The following is a 23,254-nucleotide window of genomic DNA, read 5'->3' as shown; positions in this document are numbered from 1 at the left end:
GCGAAAGAACAAAATGGGGTTCCATAATATAGGCAACCTCTCCTCAATAGTAATAATTAATATTACTAGCAGAAAAGAGCAAAATAAAATCATTAAAACATAATTTTGGCCAACTTTTAGTTCTAAATACCCCCTGTGCGTCGTCGGCGCGTGCAAAAGCAAAAATAAAAATAAAATTCTTCGTTACCCGGCAACAAAGCAGAGAAGCCGTTCGATTTTGGGGACCCCCGGGTTGCCTGGCTGGCCTTTTCCCATGTGCAATAGCCGATTTTGACAACACGCGCTTGACATTATTTCAAGTTTAATCGCGAGCGGCAGCGGCGGAGGGCGCTACCTATTATAGACCCATATTTACAGACGGTGCTCAGAAATAAGTGCGCACAGTATATCTTTAACCTTAACTGGATAGTATAGTTATTCAAACCCCAAACACGGCCTATTGAGGTCTTCTCTTTTTTTCTCTAAATAACTTTTTTTTTTAAAAAAAAAAAAAAAAAAAATAAAATATTTTAGAATTTTTTTGCATTTTTTTTTAGTTTTTATTTAAAAAAATTTAAATTCGTTGAATAATATGGCAACATCAGGTAGTAGATTAATTTACAAGAAAGAAAATCCATCCAGAAAAGATCCGTGGTGTCCTCAAACAAATCCCGAAGTATTGGAAAGAATGTGTAAGGACAAAGAACTATTGACTACAATAAAAAGACGGAAAGCAGCTTATTTTGGTCATATTTCTTCGAAATAACAAAAATTAGTGTTTCTGACGTTGAGGGATACAGCTTGAAGGACGGACGAAGGCATCGAGGGGCGTAAACGGTTTTCGTGGTTGCGGAATTTGCGCCAGTGCCAGTGGTTTAAAATAGAAGAGGTAAGTGCATTATCCGTTTGGCTCAAGACAGGGAGAAATTCCAATTGATTGTCGCCAACCTCCGATGAGGGAGAAGGGCACATGGAACGAAGAAGGTTCTCAATTTTAGCGGAAATATTTTTTATTTTGGAAAGTTTTGCAAAAGTAAAATAAACTCCATTATTTTGGACTTATTGAAAAACGATAAAGGAAATATGTTTCTTTTATCGAGAAGTCTACCACCTTTAAGATAACTTGCCACTTATTTCATGGGATACCTTGTTGTTTAACAATACACGTGATTTGCGTATACGCAAGTGCTTAACGTGTCAAGAATAGGTGCCCAGATTGGCGCTGACTACCAGTAAGCGGCAAACCTGCTTGCACTGTGTTCGCACACTAAGAAACCGCTCTCATTTAAAAATACAAACTGAAACCAAGCAGACTTCCGTCGCGATCGTTTTCGGCCGGCCGACACTCCTAGGAAACCCCAGCTTTAGTCTGTGGCATTTGTACTATCTTTGCTACCTTCCCGTTTGGGAGGTGGGTTCAAAATTGTACCTATATAAAACACAAAATATTAGTTCAATGTAATCACACAATAAAACACAGATTAACAAGACAGACGTTTATTCAGAGTAGGGTAGTTCATCATTTGAAACAATACAAGTTAAAATGGTTAAATAAATTAAAAATTTGCAACAATTGGTAATACTGGTTACCAGTTATTGTAACCTAGACTAAAAGATTACCTACTCTACTAAAATTTAATACGAAGGAAAAACGGGGTACCCACTAAATGACTTATTTATAATGAACGAAAACGACGAACGAAATGATAATTACTAATTAAACCTAATTATAACGCAGAAGCAATAAAAAATAGGTACAACAATCTTTATTTTAAGTACGCTGGAACGAGTTAGCTAATAAAAAGTTTGGTACTTAGCTTTTAGTCGTAAGGGTCCCAAAAATCCCCTACGCTAGGATCTGCCGCACAAACAAAAGGCCCAACCACGTGGCTTCCCCTTAGCTTATCAGTTTGTTTGAACGTCTAAGGTTTGAACAGGAACCTCGCTTGCCAGTCGTGAATACCCTCGTGGAACCAGGTCGATGTGTAAAAGGAAACCCAAACCAAGGTGCCTAATTTAAAATTTACCCAATAAAAAAATTGTCCCACGTGATAATTAATAATCCAAAATTAACTTACCCAAACTGTGGGCGATTTCCTTGGAAATAATACAAAAGATGCAACGCTATTAGTTTCGTCTCAATCCAGCCGTAGCTGTATGATATAACTAATATCAATTAACCGTAAAGAATTATTAACCTTTCCCAAAATCAAATGAAAGGATTTTTCAACTCAATACGTGACTTCACTGCCAGCGTGCCGAAAAGAAAAGATCTGGTGATTTCCTACCAGACAGGTGGGCGCTTGGAATTTTAATCTCTAAACTCCCTCCTGACATAAATTTAGCTATAAAATCCCTAGGTACTTCCGCAACCAGTTAAGTACCAATGTTGCCAGGATTAATCCGATAATAAAAGAAAATTAATAATAAATCAAACAATAATAATAAGTTAAATGCGATTACAATTAGATACACTTGATAATGGTTTAAGATCATTAATAAATAAAAGTATTAAATAAGTTAAATGCTAAAATTAATTATTTAGAGACTAAATATGAATGAGGTGAAATATGATTTAAGAAAACTTCAAGAAGCTGGCAACACCGTTATACGCGTTGACGATTTGACGTTTGCCTTAACCACAAATAAATTAATCATAACAAAAATCACAATCAGATTATTTATTAATAATAATTATTGAAGGGATTATTGTTATTAAAAGGTATGTACATCGTTTCTTATAATATAATTAATATAATATGATATCCCTTTGTAGCAACCAACAGCTAACAAAATGCAATGAATATTTCCACCTGAACAGAAGTAAACAAATACCAAAAGTAAGTATATGAAGTGGTTATTATTAATATTACTTTAATAACGTTATTTTAGATAAATAAGAAGTCTTTACACGATGCATTAACCCTTCCATACCCTGAAGAATAATACCTCAAGATCGAATCAAAGATATTATTTACAAAATATTACATTTGGCTAAAAATACAACAATATGAAGTTAAATTGTGATGTAAAGTTAACGCACATTTACTTTACTTGTAAATAGAAAATAAATAAATAATTAATATGTATTAAGAAATGTATTGTTATATTTTATTAACGTGTCATCTTCAAGGTTATAAATAAAAATAATAAATCACCACATTCACCATTTTGTCAAGATGTATGATTAAAATAAATATAAGAAAATTAACTCCCCTTCAAAATATATAACCGTAACATCTTGATTCTTTTGGCATCACTAATACCAGGAATTTTTTTTAGTGAATTTTCATCATGTTTTACATCAATACTACCCAATCAGAGCCGAGTTTGCAAACTTGGCCTACTTCTGAGTAGATTTTTTAGTATTTCTCTGGGGTTTTAATAAAAGCATGTGAACGTAGCTTTAGCTCAATCTGACCAAATACCCGGTCAGCAGGCATATAGGAATGTCCCCGTACCGGAAACGTCAAAGTCACAGTTTGTAAGAATTCTCCGTTAAAAAATGAGTTCTTCTCTCGTAAAAAAGGAAAAAAATGTAATTTAATATTTACAATAGCTCCGTTTTACTATTACATTCCTTTTCCTCTTTCTTGTTCCTCTGTCTAAATCACCCAAAACATGCTCTCCCTCACTCATTTTGCTATTTTTGACAAAGCCACGCTATTATAAGCTTGTTAATTACACAATATCTCAAACAAAATAAATATTCGTGATAACACCTCGAAGTTCAAATTAAAACTGTACATGGACAAGCATAACATACTTTGTCCTCAATAATACGATTCGTTTGTCTATGTGTTTTTCTGTGTTGAATTGTAACGGCATATAGTACGTTTAGGCCGTCTCTGGTTATTTTTAAGAAATATGAAGTTAACAATGCCATCTATAGTTGAATTTTTGAAAATATGGACAAAATTCGGTTAGAAAGTCTGCTCCTCAAATGGTATTATCAAGGAAATAGTTATCAAAAGGTGTCGGACATGTTTGCTGCTCTGTATCCGAATAGACCGATACCTGGAAAACTACAATCGCAAGAAATATCCAGAGATTTGAGACCAAAGGTACCCTAATAAATAACTGCAGATATGAAGCAAGGCAGGAACAAAGAGAGGATGCAAGAAATGATACCGACTTGGAAGTTTTATTGTGCGTGGAAGAGAACGATGGAAAGATCAACACAAGGAAACTTGAGGATGAAATAGGCATAGATCACACTACAGCGTTTCGAATTTTGAAACGACATAAATACTATTCCTTCAAATATGAAAAGCACCAAAAGAAAGAGCAAACAGAGGTAGGGAATTTTTAAAAAACATATGTTTCACTGACGAATGCACGTTTATTTTAAATAATGAACCCAATGTTCAAAGTTATCGATATTGGAACAAAGAAAAGCAACACAGGTTTGTCGAAACAAGGACGCAATATCCACAGAAAGCACAGCTTAAGTAAAAACCAGCTCGGACAGTGTAGCGTGCCGCTTTGATCTTTTTACGCTCGGATTTGCGATTCGAAAGAGGGGGAACACTGGAGCGGCGAGCTCTCTCGCCAAAACCAAGAGCCGCGTAAGCGCCAGTCAGCCCAGAGATGTATTCAAAAAATTTTACACGTGACGTAAAAAATTATTCGACTGTGCTAGAACATAATTTAGATACACGTTTTTTAAATTGTTGACTTTAAATAAATATGCATTCTCAAAGAAAAACATTTAAAAAACAAATTAATTAATTTATTTCTAGAAATAACAGCAAAATGAAATAAGTACATTGATTACTTATAGTTATTTACGAATGTTTCTAAATTAGGAGCTTTCGGTTTTTGTTTGCTACATTTAAGTTCTTAGTAATATTCTTTAAGGTATAATAATTTCTAACTTTTGCGTATAAATTTAACAAAAAATACATTATAGGAAAATTTTGATTGATGGTTGAATTTAATTGTCTGAAATAATTTAACGAATTTACATAATATATTTTCATTTAAGAAAAGTTCTTCAAAATTGTTCTGAAAAATTTTATAAAAAAACTTTTTTAAAAACAAGTTTTTATTTAAATACACTAAAAAGAATAAAATAAACTTTTTCTTTAGAACTTTTATTATGAACTTATAACGTCATTACACAATTTTAATATTATATAAAAGCTTGTCGCGAGATTTGAGTGTACATTTGCACTCATAAAAATCTGGTACGACAACTTTATCTTGTAATTCCTGGTCTAGTGGTCTATCATAACAGAAACTTTGAGAATGAGACAGGGTAGACACAGGTTTTAGTTAATTTACTTGTTTATCGATGTAGAGAAATCTCGCGACAAGCTTTTATATATCTAATATTAAAATTGTGTAATGACGTTCTAAGTTTATAATAAAAGTTTTAAAGAAAAAGAGTTTATTTTATTCTTTTTAGTGTATTTAAATAAAAGCTTGTTTTTAAAAAAGGTTTTTTTATAAAATTTATCATCTACTTTTTAGTTATGCTTGTTTCTCAGTGCCACACACTTAAACTCAATTTTTTTTTCTTAAATAACTTTCTATGGGTATCCTAATAATATGTATATCGATTTTCATTAAAAAAAGGAGAACTTAAAAAACGACAGCTGTCAAATTTGACAGTTCAAATGTGAGACAAATAAAATGAAAACCGACTATGGGGTAGGGGTATCCAATATATCGATTTTTATCACAATCGGACAAATTTGAAATTATTTGACAGCTGTCACATTTGACAGCTCAAATTTTTTCTTTCATTTTAGCCCACGGCCATCATCGATTTTTATCAAAATCGGACAACTTTGAAATTTTTTTGGACAACCGTCAAATTTGACAGCTCAACATTTTTTTCATTTTCGCCCATGGCCGTCCTATATATAATTTTTATCAAAATCGGAAAACTTTGAAATTTTTGACAGCCGTCAAATTTGACAGCTCAAATTTTTTTTTCTTTCATTTTAGCCCATGGCCATCCTATATATCAATTTTTATGAAAATCGGTTGACTTTGAAATTTTGACATGTCATTAAACTGTCATTTTTTCAAGATGGCCGCCCATATATTTTTTTTATATATTTTTTAACCTCGGCCCGCTCGTCGATAGACGACGCGACGGGACGAGTCGGCAGAAAAATCAATAATGCTCAATAGGCAGTGTTGCCATTCTGTTTCCCTATAAGTAACTGCAAAAAAATGTATTGTCATCGGGACTGAACCTACATGCCAAATTTCAATCTCCTACAATAAAAGGAAGTGATTTTAATTTAGCTTACAAGATTTGCCCCGAACAACCATACATACATACATAGATAGTTACATACAAAGCAAGTTAAATAAAAGCTTATATAAAAATAGCCTCCAATGAGGAAACTAAATAAAAAATGGTCACTTGGCATTAACAAGCCTCCAAATAAGTAGTCTTCATCGTTTTGAAAAGCTCTAAAGTGTGAATATACTTTTGAATTGAACATTAATTTTGAATTGAATTGAAAATTAAACAGACTATATTTTGAATTATTTCCATAATTATTTGTGCAACCAGCAGCCGCACATCCCGGAAAACCTTTTCCCATTCCATCAATAAAAATAAAATTGAAATAAAAGCACAAATACCTATGGTTAAATATAAGAAAAAAAATCGAATTAAAATCTTCCGTAATACGGCTCTACGCGCCACCGGTGTAGGCTATGCATCGACTGAATGAGGCTGACTGTCGGTCGCTTAATTCAGTTAGCGCATCGTCGGAGTGGGGCGTTTTAAATTCGAGCGTGGGAAAAATTGGCGAGTGTCCAAGCTGTATTATTCTGTAAGCTGTGCAGAAAGTAAATGTTTGGGTAGGAATATTCGGACACAATATTATCGGACCATTATTTCTTACGCGAAATTTAAATGCAGAATATTATTTGTAACTACTAGAAAATCATATTTTACTTGCTTTACATGATGCCGCTAGGGAAAATCAGGAAGTTTGGTACCAAATGGATGGCTGCCCGGCACATAGTACCATGGCTGTTCGGGAATATTTAGACAATAGTTTTAACGGAAACGTTATTGGCCTAAATCATACAGTAAATTGGTCAGAAAGGTCTCCTGATATTCCGCCAAATAATTTCTTTCTCTGGGGCCATTTAAAAAACAGGATATACAAGGATAAAAAATACCCAAATCTAGACGAGTTAAAAAATGTAATTTCTGCCGAATGCAATATAGTTTCAGTTTACCAACTAGCGAATGTAAGAAGAGAATTTTATGATCGCCTGGGTTATTGTTTAGCAGTCGATGGAGGAATATTTGAACATCTTCTTAAATCCTAAAGTTCTAACAATTTAATAATACCTAAATTAATAAGTTATTGAATATTGTAATAATACTATAATTAACCTTGTAATTTATTACTTTATTTTACTTTAATTTATATAAATTTGTATTTATTAATACATCTTTAAGATTTTTGAATTAGGAATGAGTTTTCAATAATAATAAAGCACTAAATAGGTAAATTTCTGAAATGACAACTTCATTTGACAGCTATCTTTTATCTTGACTGGTGGTCATAAGTAAATACAGGACCATAAGAAAGGAGAAATATTTAAAAAGAAATCGGCGATTACTCGTAAACGAGCTAATCAAAAATATCTAAAGTTATTCTTTTGAATGTTGGTTTTAGTGCTCTTCAATAAACCTAAATATAATTATTCTCTAAAATAATTAAGGAAGCCCATCAAAATTACAATCAATGGAAATTGTTTTTGATTGGGTCAATTATATTGACCCTATTAAAATTTACATGGGATTTCCTATGTGCCGTCCGACGATGCAACACCAGGTATAGAGTAAGAAACGCTCCTTTAAACGAGCCCTCGCCTGTTGGATTCCAATCATCCAGTCCGGAGTTACTAATATTTAAATAAAAACAGATCTAACCTCCCCCCACCACTTTATTTTAGCAGAGAGGGAAATGGTTCTAACAAAAAAGATCTAAAATTTACTGAAGATTATGAAGCTATTATTTATAGTACATCGTATTTAGGCAAAATTTCTTAAAAATTCCATTTTGTTATTTTCCATAGCAGTTTCGCCCTCTAGCGGCCGTCCTACAAACTTGAAAATAATTTCCAGTAATTTTTCTTGGTTATAAATATATTTTTCCGTAAGCTCTACAACTAATACTTTTCGAAAGCTATTCTTAGTGGGACACCCTGTACATATGTACAAGTAATTCTTAGATAGGTAAAGATAGAACTAGAAAGATAAAATATGGGAATGAATGGTCTGAGAGCGCACGCATGCGTTAGTAAGTGCTTTTCTTCGCATGAGATTAACACACCTACCGCGAGAGCGCACACATAAACCTGCTTGCTCAACACATTCGCGCTCAAGTCTGTACGCGGCTAAAGACTACAAAAAAAAATCAAAAATTTCTTGTTAGTGACTTAGATAATTAGAAAAGCGATAAATTTAAATGTACTTAATATAAAATTTCTTACAAAAGATTTAGTGTTACTTGCGGACTCTCTATGAATGGTTGTCCTAGGTTAACTTTCACATACTCAGTTATACAAAATATTAATTTTTCTTCCTGAAGAACCTTTATCAGAAGCAACTTTTCAAAATCTGTTAAAAGGGTATTCCAATCCACTGTACTGTTCAGTGCATTCGTAACTTTTTTAACCACCTAAAATTATTTATAAAAAATTATCATATAGAGCATTTTTCATCACATCACACACACAAAAATCTCAGCACAAGGAAAGTTTTAAATTTGCACAAGTTTGATTTACCCTAGATCGTTTATTTTTGTTATACATTACCACAGAATAATTTCCTACTGCAACTGTTATAGATTTTGTTATTTCCAGGGGAAGCTCAACAAATTTAACATAATTGTTTGCCAAATAATTTGCAGCTTGCCACATGGGTTCGGTAATTGTTGGTATCTAAAACAAAATTGCCATTAACTAGGATATTCTATCAATATTATAAAATTGATATTTTCTAAATTATTCTGTATAAATCATTGGAAATGGAAAAAAAATGTAACTAATATATATTAAGAAATACCGACCTAAACATAGGAAATACATGCAAATCTTAAAATGATGTACCTATAGATTTTTTCTATGACTGCTTTGTATAACATTAATAAACGCACGCCAAAGTAAATCTGAAAGTGACGTTTTTCACACACCGTGCGCAAATTTTGAAGTGTGCAATCTTTGAGCACGCTTACCTTAAAGATGAAAGTCCTGTTAATAATTGGTATCTAAAATTGTCGCCGCGTAACCAGAGACAACAACATTGCCAACATTGTCTCTGGCTCTTAATAGAAGATTATTTTCTTTTATCTATGTCTCTGGCGGCGTAACGCATTTGTCAGTGTCATATTCTTTGAAAAGTAATTCAACTTAAATATAAGATTTCCCTTAATTTTTCCCCTTAATCTTCGGGCAATAGAGTATACAATTAAATCCACCGATCCTTTCGAATTGACGCAGCAAGCCGCATTTATATCGTTGTCTATTACCTGAAAATTTTCGGGAACGTTATGAAGCTGCATATAAGAAGTTTATAGTTTGGAGAGACAACAAAAATATTTAATTCCTTTCTGAAAATGTAGCGCTAGTCTATTTTGAAGAAATTTCGAAGAAATATAAGTCGTCCGACTCTCTGGTCTAAATACTCAATGTTGAAAAGTACGCTGAAGATATAACACAACGTCGATTTGGGTAATTATATGAAATTGGTTGCTTTCCTAAAGCGAAAATCAGAAAATTATGTTTACGTCTAAATGATCTGCTTCTAGATCTAATTCTACTGTCATTGCCAATAACAACCTTAAATTAGTAAATCTGATCAGAGGCGTAAACGTTTCTGAGTAGTTTACCCCATATTTTTGGGTAAACCCCTTAACTACAAGCCTAGCCTTATATGCTTCTTCTTCTTCTTCTTTCTCAGCCTGGTTCCAGCCAGTGTTGGATATAGGCCTCTTCTAGGTTTTTCCATGCTTTACGATCTCTAGACAATCTTATCCATTCTCTTCCCGCCACTGTTCTGATTTCATCGATTCGTCTCTTTTTTGGTCGGCCCACACTTCTTGTTGATCCCCTAGGTCTCCATAGAATGACTTTTTGAGGCCATCGGTCTGGATCCTGCCTTGCCACATGTCCGATCCATTGCCACTTCAGACTTGCCACTCTTTTAACCACATCTATTAGTTTTGTTTTTTGACGTATGTGGGTATTCCGCATTTTTTTCCTCATGGTGACTCCTAACATGATTCTTTCCATGGCTCTTTGTGCAACTCGCAGTAGTTCTGTTTTTCGGGTAATTGCCATAGTCTCTAAGCCGTACGTAAGCACAGGTAGGATACAGCTGTCGTAAGCCTTTTTCTTTAGGTTGATGGGTACCTTTTTATCCTTGAAAATATCAGTCATATTTCCAAATGCTACCCATGCCAAATGGATCCTGCGTTTGATCTCCGTATTATATATATATATATATATATATATATATATATATATATATATATATATATATATATATATATATATATATATATATATATATATATATATATATATATATATATATATATATATATATATATATATATATATATATATATATATATATATATATATATATATATTATATATTTTTTCACATTATTATAGTATGGATTTCACTCTATTTTGAATCGAACAAGTGTTGATATCAGTGTAGCACATTCAATTGTTGAATATCATAAACTAAAAGCAAATAAACTGTTTAGTAATTATTAATAGGTATTTCTAAATATATTACTTACGATGTGTGGCTGATATGTAGTCTCTTAAAGACTTGCAAAATCGTAATTTTATTGAAATTAGCTTGAGTAGTGTTTTGACCATAAAATAATTAACTAGAAAGAAGTGTCAACTCTGTGTTAAATCGTGGAAACACGATACGCCACTGAAAGCCTTCGTTGTCGTCTGGAGAACTAATTTTCCATTTGACAGGTTGACATGATAAGGACATGATGGCTTAATTGTCATTTCCGTTTCCGGTTATTCAATGGCGGGCCCTCTTTCAGTTCAAATGTATTTTGTATTTTTTCTTTTCATAAATAAAACCAAAAAATAATTTATTCACATATATTTATTTGAAATATGGAACAACGTGACTAAATAAATATAAAAGTATAGAGGGTTGCATTGTTTCAATACCAATTAGTTAATTATATGCACTTTTAACGTAAATTAGTTAAGGTATAAGCATGACTTACAGTAATTTGTAAATAAACACACGTATTCGCAGACTTCGGAGGACTGAAAACGGACACAGGAACATGAAAACGGGAGCCTTATACAAAAACCTGCAAACAGAAGAACAAATTTCTTATACTAAAATTAACAATGTAAAAATATCAATAGGTATAAAATATAAATATACTGTTTAAAAAAAGCGTCCATTATTCCCAAAGAGACCTGGCTTATAAATCAAAAAGAAGCAAAAAGAAGTAAAAAGAGACTTTTAGTCGGATAACATAATCAGATTATCAGTCCGATTTATTGCATTATTGACAATAAATCGCACATACTGGAGATAACTAATGTTGGATATAGTTAAAAATGATCTTACCTTGCTATAAATTGTTTCCATTTTCAAAAAAATCGCCGATCAAAGAGATTATAACACCATTTTCATGCATCTAAAAAATGTAAAAACAGTGTTTATTTACTACCTATTTTTCATGTACATGGGACATACCTACTACTACAGAAACGTTATTTTCTCCAGGATTCTTCATGTAATATATATTTTATATACTTTATTACCTTTATATTTATAAATTTCAGCCGAAATATTAAATTGAACTTCCAAAGCAAAACTAAACGGAATGAATTAAAAGGGCGTCGAATATTTTCTAATTTGTTCTAGAACAAATCTGAAGTTGTCTCTGAAACTGAAATCTGTCAATTCTAAACCGTGAAGTTGGACAATAGTTAGACAAAAACAATGCTGTCCTTGTCTAGGCGGCCATTCTTGTCGTGAGGAGAATGACAGGAATGACACTAATGACTGTTTCCAATTTTCCTATTTCACTGTCACCCCCCTTAGAATTTTTAGAAAAAAAAAATCTAAAAAAATTCTAAAAGTCACCCCCCTGGTTTTGATGTGTTTGCAGCTGAACAATATTTGAGGTTACTTTGAAATTTCTTATTCTGCGGCAACGTAAATATCGAGCATATTAGCATTAGTTACCGAATTAGGGTTTGATTGAGAGTTATATATGACATTTATATATGATGGTGACTTTTTGATTGTTTACATTGTATATTGGTTGCGTAATAGTATTTTCCTGTGGTACTTTCGATTTCCGTTTACTTTCAGTACTTTCGATTTATTGTTTTTTTTTATATTTGACGTATATCATGTTTTGCTCTTAGGGAGTAGATTATTTGGTTTATTGGCAACATTGATTTGCTGTGTTTTTTTACTGCCCTTTTGTCCGGTGTTCATGCATGATTCTTTCTTCTAGAACAATCCGTCTTTGTGTACAGACACGCTTTTTGAATCAAGCCTTGTGCTGATATAAGTTCTAGCAAATTCAGTTAAATAATTTATTAGTGAATAGTTTTACCGTTTTGCACTATTCAAGTGAAGCTTTTCCGATATTTCTAATTATTTTAACCGTAAGAATTTGAGAAAAGAGTTAATGAATGGCCACATGACATCTCAGGTATGTTTTACGCCATTTTGTAGTTTTTCTTGGGGGTAATTTTGAACTTCTTTTTCAGGCCATTTAATTTAAATTGATTTAATTTAAATTGGATTTAATTTAATTCCATTTAATTTAATTTGATTTAATTTAACTTGGATTTAATTTTGAATTTAATCTCCATATAAATTTTATTTTACTTTTGTACTTTCGAATCTATTTTTCGTTGCCGTTGCTGCCGTTTCTTCTTGCCATGAGGTCCCTACGTCACCCAACCGTGTTCACCATGTGGTTTTAAGCTAACCATCAGCATTATCACCTAGCTCATTTGATCCGGAAGACTTTCTGTGGCCAACCACTATAGGATATTGAAGCCAGCTCACCGACCGCCATTCAAAAGCAGTCAAAAAGCAACCATCTGAGTCACCGAACACCAGGATTCTGGAATGTCCTGATATGTACCCATTTCATTTTACTGTTTTGAGTTATTTCCGCCAAACAGTTTAACTAGTCATTTATTGAGTTTAATTATTTCATTTACGTATTTAAGATAGTTATAGATTAACTTCTTTAAATTTTACTTGCGGCTCGATCTGTGAACTTACTAGTAAGTATCGCGAGTACGTATTTCCGTTTCAGTAATTTATAGCGTTTGTTATATAACCATTTTGAGATTTATGATATCGATTTAACCATTTCGAGTTTAGACACTTTTGTTCAAGTTACCACTGGTGTACTGCTGATACTTTTTGAGCTGTACCATTTTTGTAGTAAAATTACTTTTTATTAATTTTAATTATTTTCATTAGTACGAATGTTATTTGAGTATAAGATTTAAATACTTTTATTTGATTTAATGGTATATTTCTATGAGTTCATTTGATATATTGACAACTGATTTTCCTGTTTTGTTTTTGGGCCATACATGCAATATTAAGAGTTTTACCTTTTTCCCGTTATTACTGCTAGTGATTTCCTATTGTTTTATTTAGTATCTTGTTGCCCACTTTCTTTCAGAAACATCACTTTTACTCTTAGGGTCCAGAAAGTGGGTGGCGCTTATTTATATTTAATTCAGACACATTTAGTTATAACCCGCCCCCCTCACCCTACTCTCCGTAGAAGCTACCGATGTGGGCATTGACCTGTTTGAGGAGTAAAATATGAGAAAAAAAAGGTTTTGATATTTTGACGCCATTTTTAATAATTACCCTTTTGGATTAGTAAACAATTTATTTGTATTAATTACTTTTTACCTTTCTTTTATTTTATTTTATTTTAATTTTTTATATATTTTTTTTCTCATGATAAAAGTGTTGGATACAGGCTTTTAGACCCACATAACTATAGTCTTAAAATAGCCAGAGATGTTGTATTTTTAGAAGACAAGCTCTCAGATGGCTCATCAAGGAGCACCACTGCACCCACTACACCAGAGGTTATTCCGCTGAAGTTATCAGAAGACAGTGACGGTGATTATAACTCAGAAGTGGCTGAAGGTCCTTATCTTCAAGAGGAAAACCCAACAGAAGAAACAAGTGAAGTGTCGGTTAGTGAAGATGAAAATAGTGCAAGTGAGAGTACAAGTGAGAGTGCAAGTGAGAGCGAAAATCAGGAATCAAGGTATCCTACGCGTGTAAAAAGACAACCTGAAAGGTATGGTTGTATTACTAATTACGATATTTTGATTTTGCTATGTTAATTGTCTCTGATGATTTAGAACCAATTACCATTTCCGAAGCATTGTCAAGCGCGAGAAGTGACGAAACAAGTCAAACAATGCTTGGGAATCGGTAGATAAGCCCAGTAACAAAAATTTTGTCAAAAATAAATGGGTTTTTAAAATTAAAAGAGATCATAATGGAGATAGAGTAACATATAGCAATCTTAGGTTCGCAGACGATATTGTCTTGCTGAGCACCGACATTCAAGAACTGAACACCATGCTAAGGGAGCTAAATGATCAATCCGAGAAAATAGGCCTTAAAATGAACTTGAAGAAGACCAAGATAATGAGCAACAATAGCCATAACATTACCGTAGACAACGTTATTGAAAACGTAGACCGTTATATATATATATTTAGGTCATAAAACAAATATATATACAGGGTTGTTCACCACATACGACACAGAGTATGGTAGCTAAACGATGAGATTTTTACAAATTGTAAGTTTTAGGTTCGATGAAGGACTATTTGAGGTACAATTTAAAAATAATTTTACAAGATACAGAGTGTCCCAAATAAGTAAAAAATATTAGTATCTGTACTCTTTAAAAATTTGGTACATCTTTAAAAATAATCTAAAATGTGAGTATTCCATGGGTATATTGATAAATGAGTTCAAAATTACCACAAAATGCAATTTCTACGAAAACTTGAAGAGATAGGTAAAAGACGGTATAATACAATTGGATAGACAATTAAATTGTGCATCTGATTCTCATAAAAAAAGGTGTTCTATTTAAATCAAACAAGTTATTGCCGTTTAAAGCTACTAATTATTTAAAATAAATTTTTAGACACTCTATATAGGGTAATAAAGTTTTTATTATTGCAACACAATATCTGATCAACAATTAGTATTAAAAACTTTGATACACTCGGAGAAATGTAGCCTTAAAATTTATACTGCAATTTCACAAAATTGAAAATATTTCAAAAACGGTAAGGTTTAAGTGTAATAAACCTTAATCAAATTTACCTTTATTTTAATTGTAGAAACTAAAAATGTAATAATATGTAGGGTGTTCCGTTTAAAAAATACAACTTTGATATTTTATTTATTCAGGACACATCTTGTATCTTGTAAAAATATTTTAAATTGTAGCTCTAATAGTCCTTCAACGAACAAAACTTACAATTTGTAAAATCTAGTCGTTTAGCTTCACAATACTCCGTGTCGTTTAAGGATTGAACAACCCTGTATATATACATATATATATATATATATATATATATATATATATATATATATATATATATATATATATATATATATATATATGCTGCTGCCTATATATATATATATATATATATATATATATATATATATATATATGCTCTCTTATATATATATATACTATATATATATATATATATATATGCTGCTATATCTGCTCTTTCTCTCTCTCTATATGCTATATATATATATACAAGGGTGTCCCAGAAAATGAGAGTGCAGATATTATTTTAACTGGTAGTATAGTTCAACCCAGAAACACACGCCTATGAAGTTTTTTGCGAAAAAAATGTTGAAAATTTTATATTTTTTCTTGACATTTTCGGAGAAAAATTTGAAAAGGCTTTTTGAGTGCCACTGTTCACTCCCCGGGAGATTCGTTTACCGGGCATAGAGAGTGTCGGAGAGAATGCAACGTTGCCACCTCCTACCATACCCACATTCTGCATGTTTGTCGAAATTCAATTATTTTAAGTTGCTACAGAAAAAAATACGAAAATTAATTTATTCATATTACTTAGTGCTCTACTAATTGTAGAGAAACGCGTAATATTTTAAATACTTTTTACAGTGGGTAAACTGAAAAATAAATCTTAACAATTATAGCTTCTTTTTTCGCCATATTAGGAAATATTTTCAATCGTTTCAATAAACAATTATAACCTTTAATGTTTAGTTGGAGCTTACCCTTTTAATGAAAGTGTTTTTATCCGAAGCACCTATACAAGGGTGTCCCAGAAATAAGGGTAAAATATTTTAACTGGTAGTATAGTTCAACCCCAAAACACGCCTATGGGTTTTTTTGCGAAAAAAAATGTTGAAAATTAAAATTTTTCTTGACATTTTCCGGGAAATTTGAAAAAAAAAACTTTTAGTGCCTTGCAGTGTTGTAACCTTCTATGTTATCCACATTCTACATATTATAGTTCTACATTTATAAATTCATACTCAAAAATTTCTACTCAAAAATTAAGAATGTTAAATTTTTATCAGTGCTCATTATTAGTTTTATGAAAAAAACACATTAATTATTTTTTAGTACTTACCCTTTCAATGAAAACTTAACAAAACCACCGAAAATTAACTAAAACATTACGTTTATGACGTTTACGATAATGATTCATCATATTATTCACAACCAGGTCACAAAAAGAAATTTCTAAACTGTTTATCGTAATTTAGAGAATTCAATATTTGTTTTCTTTCATGTTTCTCTGTTTTATTTGAACCACTGATTTACAAAACACCTTGAAAAGCGCACATTACTTTGAATACCGTCTCTTATCGCCACTTTACGAACTACTTTCAATTTAAGACATGTTTCACTCAACAATTTTAAATACGTATTCTATTTTTTCGATGTATTTTGACAGCCCGACCGTCGCGTGTCGGCCAAGAGTGCCACGTGTGAACTGGTCCTTTGAGGCGCGCCGTCGTGGCAGGCTTGCGTCAGACGACGATGTTAAGCAACGTTGCCGTAGTTACAACAATTTCAAATTCAAAGAGATTTGAAGCAATCAAATTTGTATTAAATTTTAAAAATAAAATAGAGAAACATGAAAGGAAACAAACAAAACGAAAATGAATTGATTATTCGTCGGGCTGTTTCGATATATTGAATTCTGAATTACGATAAACAATTTAGAAATTTCTTTTTTGTGACCTTATCAATAATCAATTCATTTTGTGTTTTTGTTTGTTTCCTTTCATGTTTTCTGTTTTATTTTAAAATTTTTTTTTTTTTTTTTTTTTTTTATTTTGAATTTGTTGTAACTACGGCAACCTCGCTTGACGTAAGCTCGACACGCCGGCGTGACAAAGAAGCAGTGAGCGGTTACCAACCAGTGATGCGTGGCTGTCTTGGCCGACGGTTGTGCTGTCGATGGAATTGTCTAAATACATCGAAAAAATAGCGAAAAAAAAATACGTATTTAAAACTGTTGAGTGAAACCTCCTGCCAGGTGAAAGTGGTTCGTAAAACAACATTAAGCATTAATAATTCTCAACATTTATTCATTCAGAAAGATGTTCAAAGTATTGTGTAATGTGTACTTTTCAAGGGTGTTTCAATCCAGTGGATAAACTGATGGCTTTTATACGAAAATAATGTGTTAAAGTTAAAAAATGGGGACTGTTATTTTAACAGTTTTTATAATAATACTTTTGAAGTAAGCAGCACAATGGTAAGTGTATTTTTAGTTAAGTGTGTATCGAAAAGAGAACTGTCACAGTCACATCGATCTGTCATAAGTATCTTTTTTAATGTTGGGTAAGTTTTAATTTAACTTTTAAACATTTTGCTTTTAATTTTATTTTTATGTAATAATATCACAATCTTAAAAATGTAATGCATCTCTGCAAACTCCTCAGGTGTTGTGATTTTATGACTTACTTGTAAACATATACTTTCTTGTCCATATGGCAACACAGTGCTTCGAATTAACTGAAATCCGGGCTTGATTCGAGTAATTGGATGTAGTTGGCAATATCTGCCGGCGGTTCTAAAAATGTTGCGATTATTTTTTAGAATTTTCAAAGTTAAATAACTCAGTTATTTTCAATTTATTTTAAAAATGGTAAAAGAAAATATGTTTTATTTTTTTTTTTTTTTTTTTAATCTTAAAATATCACTCATTTCTGGGACACCTGTATATGTATATATACGAGATTGTCCCCTTTGAATGCCAATCTTCCAACTTTAATAACAGTTCAACCCCAGAAACACGCCTATGGGGTTTTTGCGAAAAAAAAATGTTGAAAATTTTATATTTTCTTGAAAAAAACTTTTGAGTGCCACTATTCACTCCCCGGGAAATTCGTTTAGCGTGCATAGAGGCCTCCTACCATACCCACATTCAGCATGTTTATCTATAAATTCAGGTATTTTTAGTTGCTACAGAAAAAAAATACGAAAATTCATTTTTATTCATATTAGTGTAGATTGCTCTACTAATTCTAGAGAAACACGCAATATTTTAAATACTTTTTACAGTGGAGTAAACTGAAAAATAAATTTTAACAATTATAGCTTCTTTTTCGCCATATTAGGAAATATTTTCAATCGTTTCAATAAACAATTATAACCCATGTTACCCTTTTAATGAAAGTGTTTTTTATCCAACACACATATACGTAAACACATACACACCAAATATCTAATAAACTGAACATCACAAACCTATCACATGCCTATCACTTTTAAATATTATTTAAATTTTTTCACATATCAGTAATAATCAAAAAACACTAAACTCACATAAATACAATAAAAAATGTTTTTTTTTAAAAAAACTTTGCTTTAATAACTACTTATATCCGGAGGCTGATGGTAGACAGTCCAGGGTTTTCTTCGACACATTTTCAGCTTCAAAACCGACGCAACCCCGACAACGATTTCAAAAACACTGAAGGAATTACAAATTACAAATTTTATTTAGAAATTTTTTTACCTTAGCGTCCTCTACTGGACTGATGTATTACTATTATGGGTCAACGTTTTTGTGGTTGTATAAAGATAGATAAATCAATTTTCTATAATGTTTAATGTGGAGTAGGGATATCCCAAAATAAAATAAAAGTAAGAAGGGTATACCCAAAGAAAAATTAAGGTAAAATCAAAGAGTATTCTACGTTATCTAAAATATAAAAAATATGGGAAGCCCCGACAAAAATCTGACACCTGATATCAAAGTGATAAACATCGGCGCATGCAACACTTACTTAATTTTTTTCAGTTCATTGCTAGATGGCCCTTTACTAGGGATGCACTGCAAACAAATATTTTAGCAAAAACTAAAGTGTTTTCTTATTCTAAATTCTAACAAATAAAATAAACAAAAAAAAAAAAAACTGTATAAATAAAATCGGTCTTCGATTTAAAAAAAAGATCGATTATACCAAAAAATCGTTTGATAAAAATCACGTCGATTTGATAATAATCGATTCGAATCGTACATCCCTAGTATGGTGTGTAGTTTAAGGTTATGTTTAAGGTTAATCGTAGGTTATTAAACTCGCACAAAACAAAACAGAAAACAACAACCAAATGTTAAAAACAATGCCAAATAAACTTCTGTAAAAAAAGAATACTTTTTATTATTCAAAAGTGAAATATCATATAATTCAGTTGGTATACGAATATTTTTGATTTATTTATAATGTTTTTTTTTTTTTTAAATGGGTCACACTGTATAAACAGTTTAAAATGTCTTAATAAATTCGTTTTAATTTATTAACCTTTCAGGTATCTACCTAATAGTAGGAAGAAATTAATTATGTAATGGTAGGAAAAATAATTTCACTTTAATTATGTATTAGAAAATCAGTAATCTTAAATTAGGATGCATCAATGGAGAAGGCAATTGTAATCCTGGCTCACAATAATAAAATCTACAAATACCAAGCAATACATTAAATCAAAAATCTCAGTAACGCTGTTGTAATTATGTACTCCCTGTGGTCTTTAAGTATAAAGTTTTGTTTTTACATGAAAATAATTATCCCATTTAATTATGCATTAAATTTTAGTCTCAGCTTATTGATAGCTCGATTACCAGTCAAATAGTTTCAATGTTTTCTATACTATGAAGAAAATTTGATCTGATTAGATTAATTCAGATGTAAATTTATGTTATACGGTAAGATATTTTAAACAAACAAGAAAGTTCTCTTCAGAAAAGTTCTAAGTCTGAAATTGCAAATCAATAACAAAAAAAAAGGTATACATAGTTTTCTATTCATAAATGATATTATTGATTTTATTCTAGGTGAATGTATCGAGTCATATTATGCAGAATATATTGAGAAAGAAAAATGGTAAAATAACTAAAAGTGCTAACAAAAATTCTTAGGAAGTTATCGATATACCCGAGGATATACCTAATTATTAGAAGCTGTAACAAATGTTCAAAAGAGTCAGAGTATACTTTATTGGAAGTGTGTTAGATAGAATTATACACTTTAAAGAAAATATCTTTTATTGTTGCAGGTAATGCATATTGTGTAATACATATAATATGTGAAATCTATTATTACATACAAAGATTGAAAATTATTTAAACAGCTACCTGTATGTTGTCTCTCAATCTCATTTAGTGAATGGGTTATTAAAGTGAACATATTTACACACAGAATATTGTGGATATGGATATCTGGAAAGCATGTTATAACCATTTTATTTTGGATTCTGAAATGATTACATAAAATATACTAACAACAAATTGCAATGCATCTGTATATTAAAGACAAAGATGAAAGAGAGTAACAAGAATATATGTATTCAAAAAATATCAAAGACCATTTGTATAGTTAAATTAAAGAATAAAATACATAAAATGCATATGATCGAAAAAAAAACCGTCAGTTGGCTGGAAATGACGATCAATGACATTTCCTATATAAATTACATATAAAAAATGACAAAGCACATTTGACCTTCATTTCATAGCCATCGTTACGACGCCGTTTTTCTCGATCGCTCTGACCAGACCCAGCAATGTGAACAAATTCTCATTTCATATAAAATTGGAGCTCTATCTAGAGTATATTTGAATATAAATGTTTTTATGTGTATTGGAAGGGGGACTGTAGGTTTCAAATATAATAAAGAAAATAGACTAAAAAACATGTCTGTGTGAAAGTTCTTTTTTAAACTATTCTGTAGTTGCGTAAATGTGTTTCAAATAGGTTGCTTTTCACAATAAAGTCAATACACAGTAATTATTCTTTACTTTTTCAAAACACGCTCTTGTTTTTTATTATCAGAGTTATTAATATTAAGAAAATTTAGTTACATGAATATAATAGGAGTAAATATGTTTCAAGTTTCAAATAATTAGAATATGATATGAGTCATAGCTTAAATATGATTGCTAATAAAATACCTAGTTTATACACATTTAGATATATTTAAATATAAAATTAGTATTGCCACCATACGATTAATGGGAGTAATATGGTCGTGAAAAAAAACAGCGGCGTCAGCGATGGCTATGATATAAGGATCTATAAAGCCATTCTGGACGCCGTTTTTTTCGACCATACAGTATTTCTAGGTATGGAATAATGTCTCTAATATGTAGTTAGGTAATTTTTCCATTTGCCTATTGTTAATTATAACGTCGTCAAACTATAAAATTTGCTATATTTTTTTACTTAAATTTTTTTAGTAATATCAAAACATGTTTTGAATGGTTTAATTAGTAATAAAGATACTAACATGTTCAGTTATTTTTTTTTTTTTTTTTTTTTTTTTTTTTTTTTTTTTTTTTTTTTTTTTTTTTTTTTTTTTTTTTTTTTTTTTTTTAAATTTTTAAGCTTTTTGATAAAAATAAATGCCTGCTAAGACGTTAAATTGCCTGAAAAATTACGATCGATGCCATTTACCATCTACTTTTACACAATAAAATACCATCGATCGTAATTTCAAAAGCGAAAAACTGCCGCCGTTTTTCAATGAAATGGGCGGTGGGAGAAAATTACAGATTCCTGTATTATATTAATGACATTATTAATCGCATGTACACAAAGCATGTACACTATTAGAAATCGATCTAATTTCTAATATTATCGAGCTTTTAAAATTCGAGAAAGTGATCGGAGATTGTGTTTAAAGTGGTGTGAAATGTTCGTTAGTGCATATTTTTGTGTCGGTAATCGGTATCGGTATAGGCAAATCGCGATGGAGTATACAAATCCGAAGAAGGTGGATATGCTAAGAGCATAGGTACTTTCTGGCAGGGGAAAGCGCTGTAGAAGCTCGGAGACTTATTCCGAAGAGTATCCGAATAGATAAATCCCTAATGCTCGAACCATTGTAAGTATGGTTCAGCATTTGAGGGATTCGGGAAAAGCAACGAAGAACTGCTGCAAACGTTAAAAATTCCATGCTCATAAGAAGGAGAGCATGTATTGGAAATGTAGGTCGTCATGTTGAACAATTATTGTAATAACATGCAGTCAAGAAGCGAAGAGTATACCGGGTGGTGCATCATCGTTGGAATAGGATATCCATGCAAATTTTGAACTGTCGGATATTGGATCCCAATGCCAAATTTATGTATCTTTAAAAACCATTTACAATTTAGCTCTAAAATTAATAAAGGCCAATATTTCTAGTAGAAATTTGCATAGTGTTGTTAAGAATTGTAGTGAAGTGATGTTATTAAGTGTAGTTTTATGTGCAGTTTTAAGAGTGGTAAAATGGAAAAAAGAAAGCTCTGCAGTTATATCTCTCTGCTATAGGGATATCTTTTTTATTGTTGGTAAGTTTTTATACTAGTTTATTTTATTGTAATGTGGAAAGTATTAGGGCTACTGGAGATCACCCACTTAAAAAAGTAACGCACCTCTGCAGAACCTCTTGGATGGTGTGGGATTTTGCAAGTACTTTTTAAGTCTTTCTGGTCGATGTGGCAACGGCGGGCGGCGAACAAGCTGAGATCCGCGAGATCTCTCCCCCGCGCCTGGGGGATCCGCGAGATTCCCCGGCGGTTCTCAAAATGTCGCAATTTTTTTTTAAACTTTCAAAGTTAAATAACTCAGTTGTTTTCAGTCTATTTTAAAATGGTAAGAGAAAATAATTTTCTTTTGAGCCAGATCTACCACCTTAAAGGTATC

General features: G+C 31.5%; 1 protein-coding gene across 1 annotated transcript in view; it reads right to left on the bottom strand.

Annotated features, from left to right (window-relative positions):
- The window catches only part of LOC115887565 (dynein heavy chain 6, axonemal-like), a 110,948-nt gene that overhangs the window by 41,453 nt on the left and 46,241 nt on the right, over positions 1–23,254 (bottom strand). Inside the window, exons 7-8 of the mRNA XM_030907022.1 lie at positions 8,785–8,910; positions 8,461–8,648 (exon numbers count right to left, since the gene is read on the bottom strand). Of these exons, the coding sequence (XP_030762882.1) occupies positions 8,461–8,648; positions 8,785–8,910 (314 nt within the window). The remainder of the gene's footprint in view (positions 1–8,460; positions 8,649–8,784; positions 8,911–23,254) is intronic.

This window comes from Sitophilus oryzae, unplaced genomic scaffold (genome assembly GCF_002938485.1).
Source record: "Sitophilus oryzae breed Bouriz unplaced genomic scaffold, Soryzae_2.0 scaffold_577_pilon_pilon, whole genome shotgun sequence".
Classification (NCBI taxonomy): Eukaryota; Metazoa; Arthropoda; class Insecta; order Coleoptera; family Curculionidae; genus Sitophilus; species Sitophilus oryzae.
Note: the sequence above shows the minus strand (reverse complement) of the source record. Positions and strands in the feature narration are given on the sequence as shown.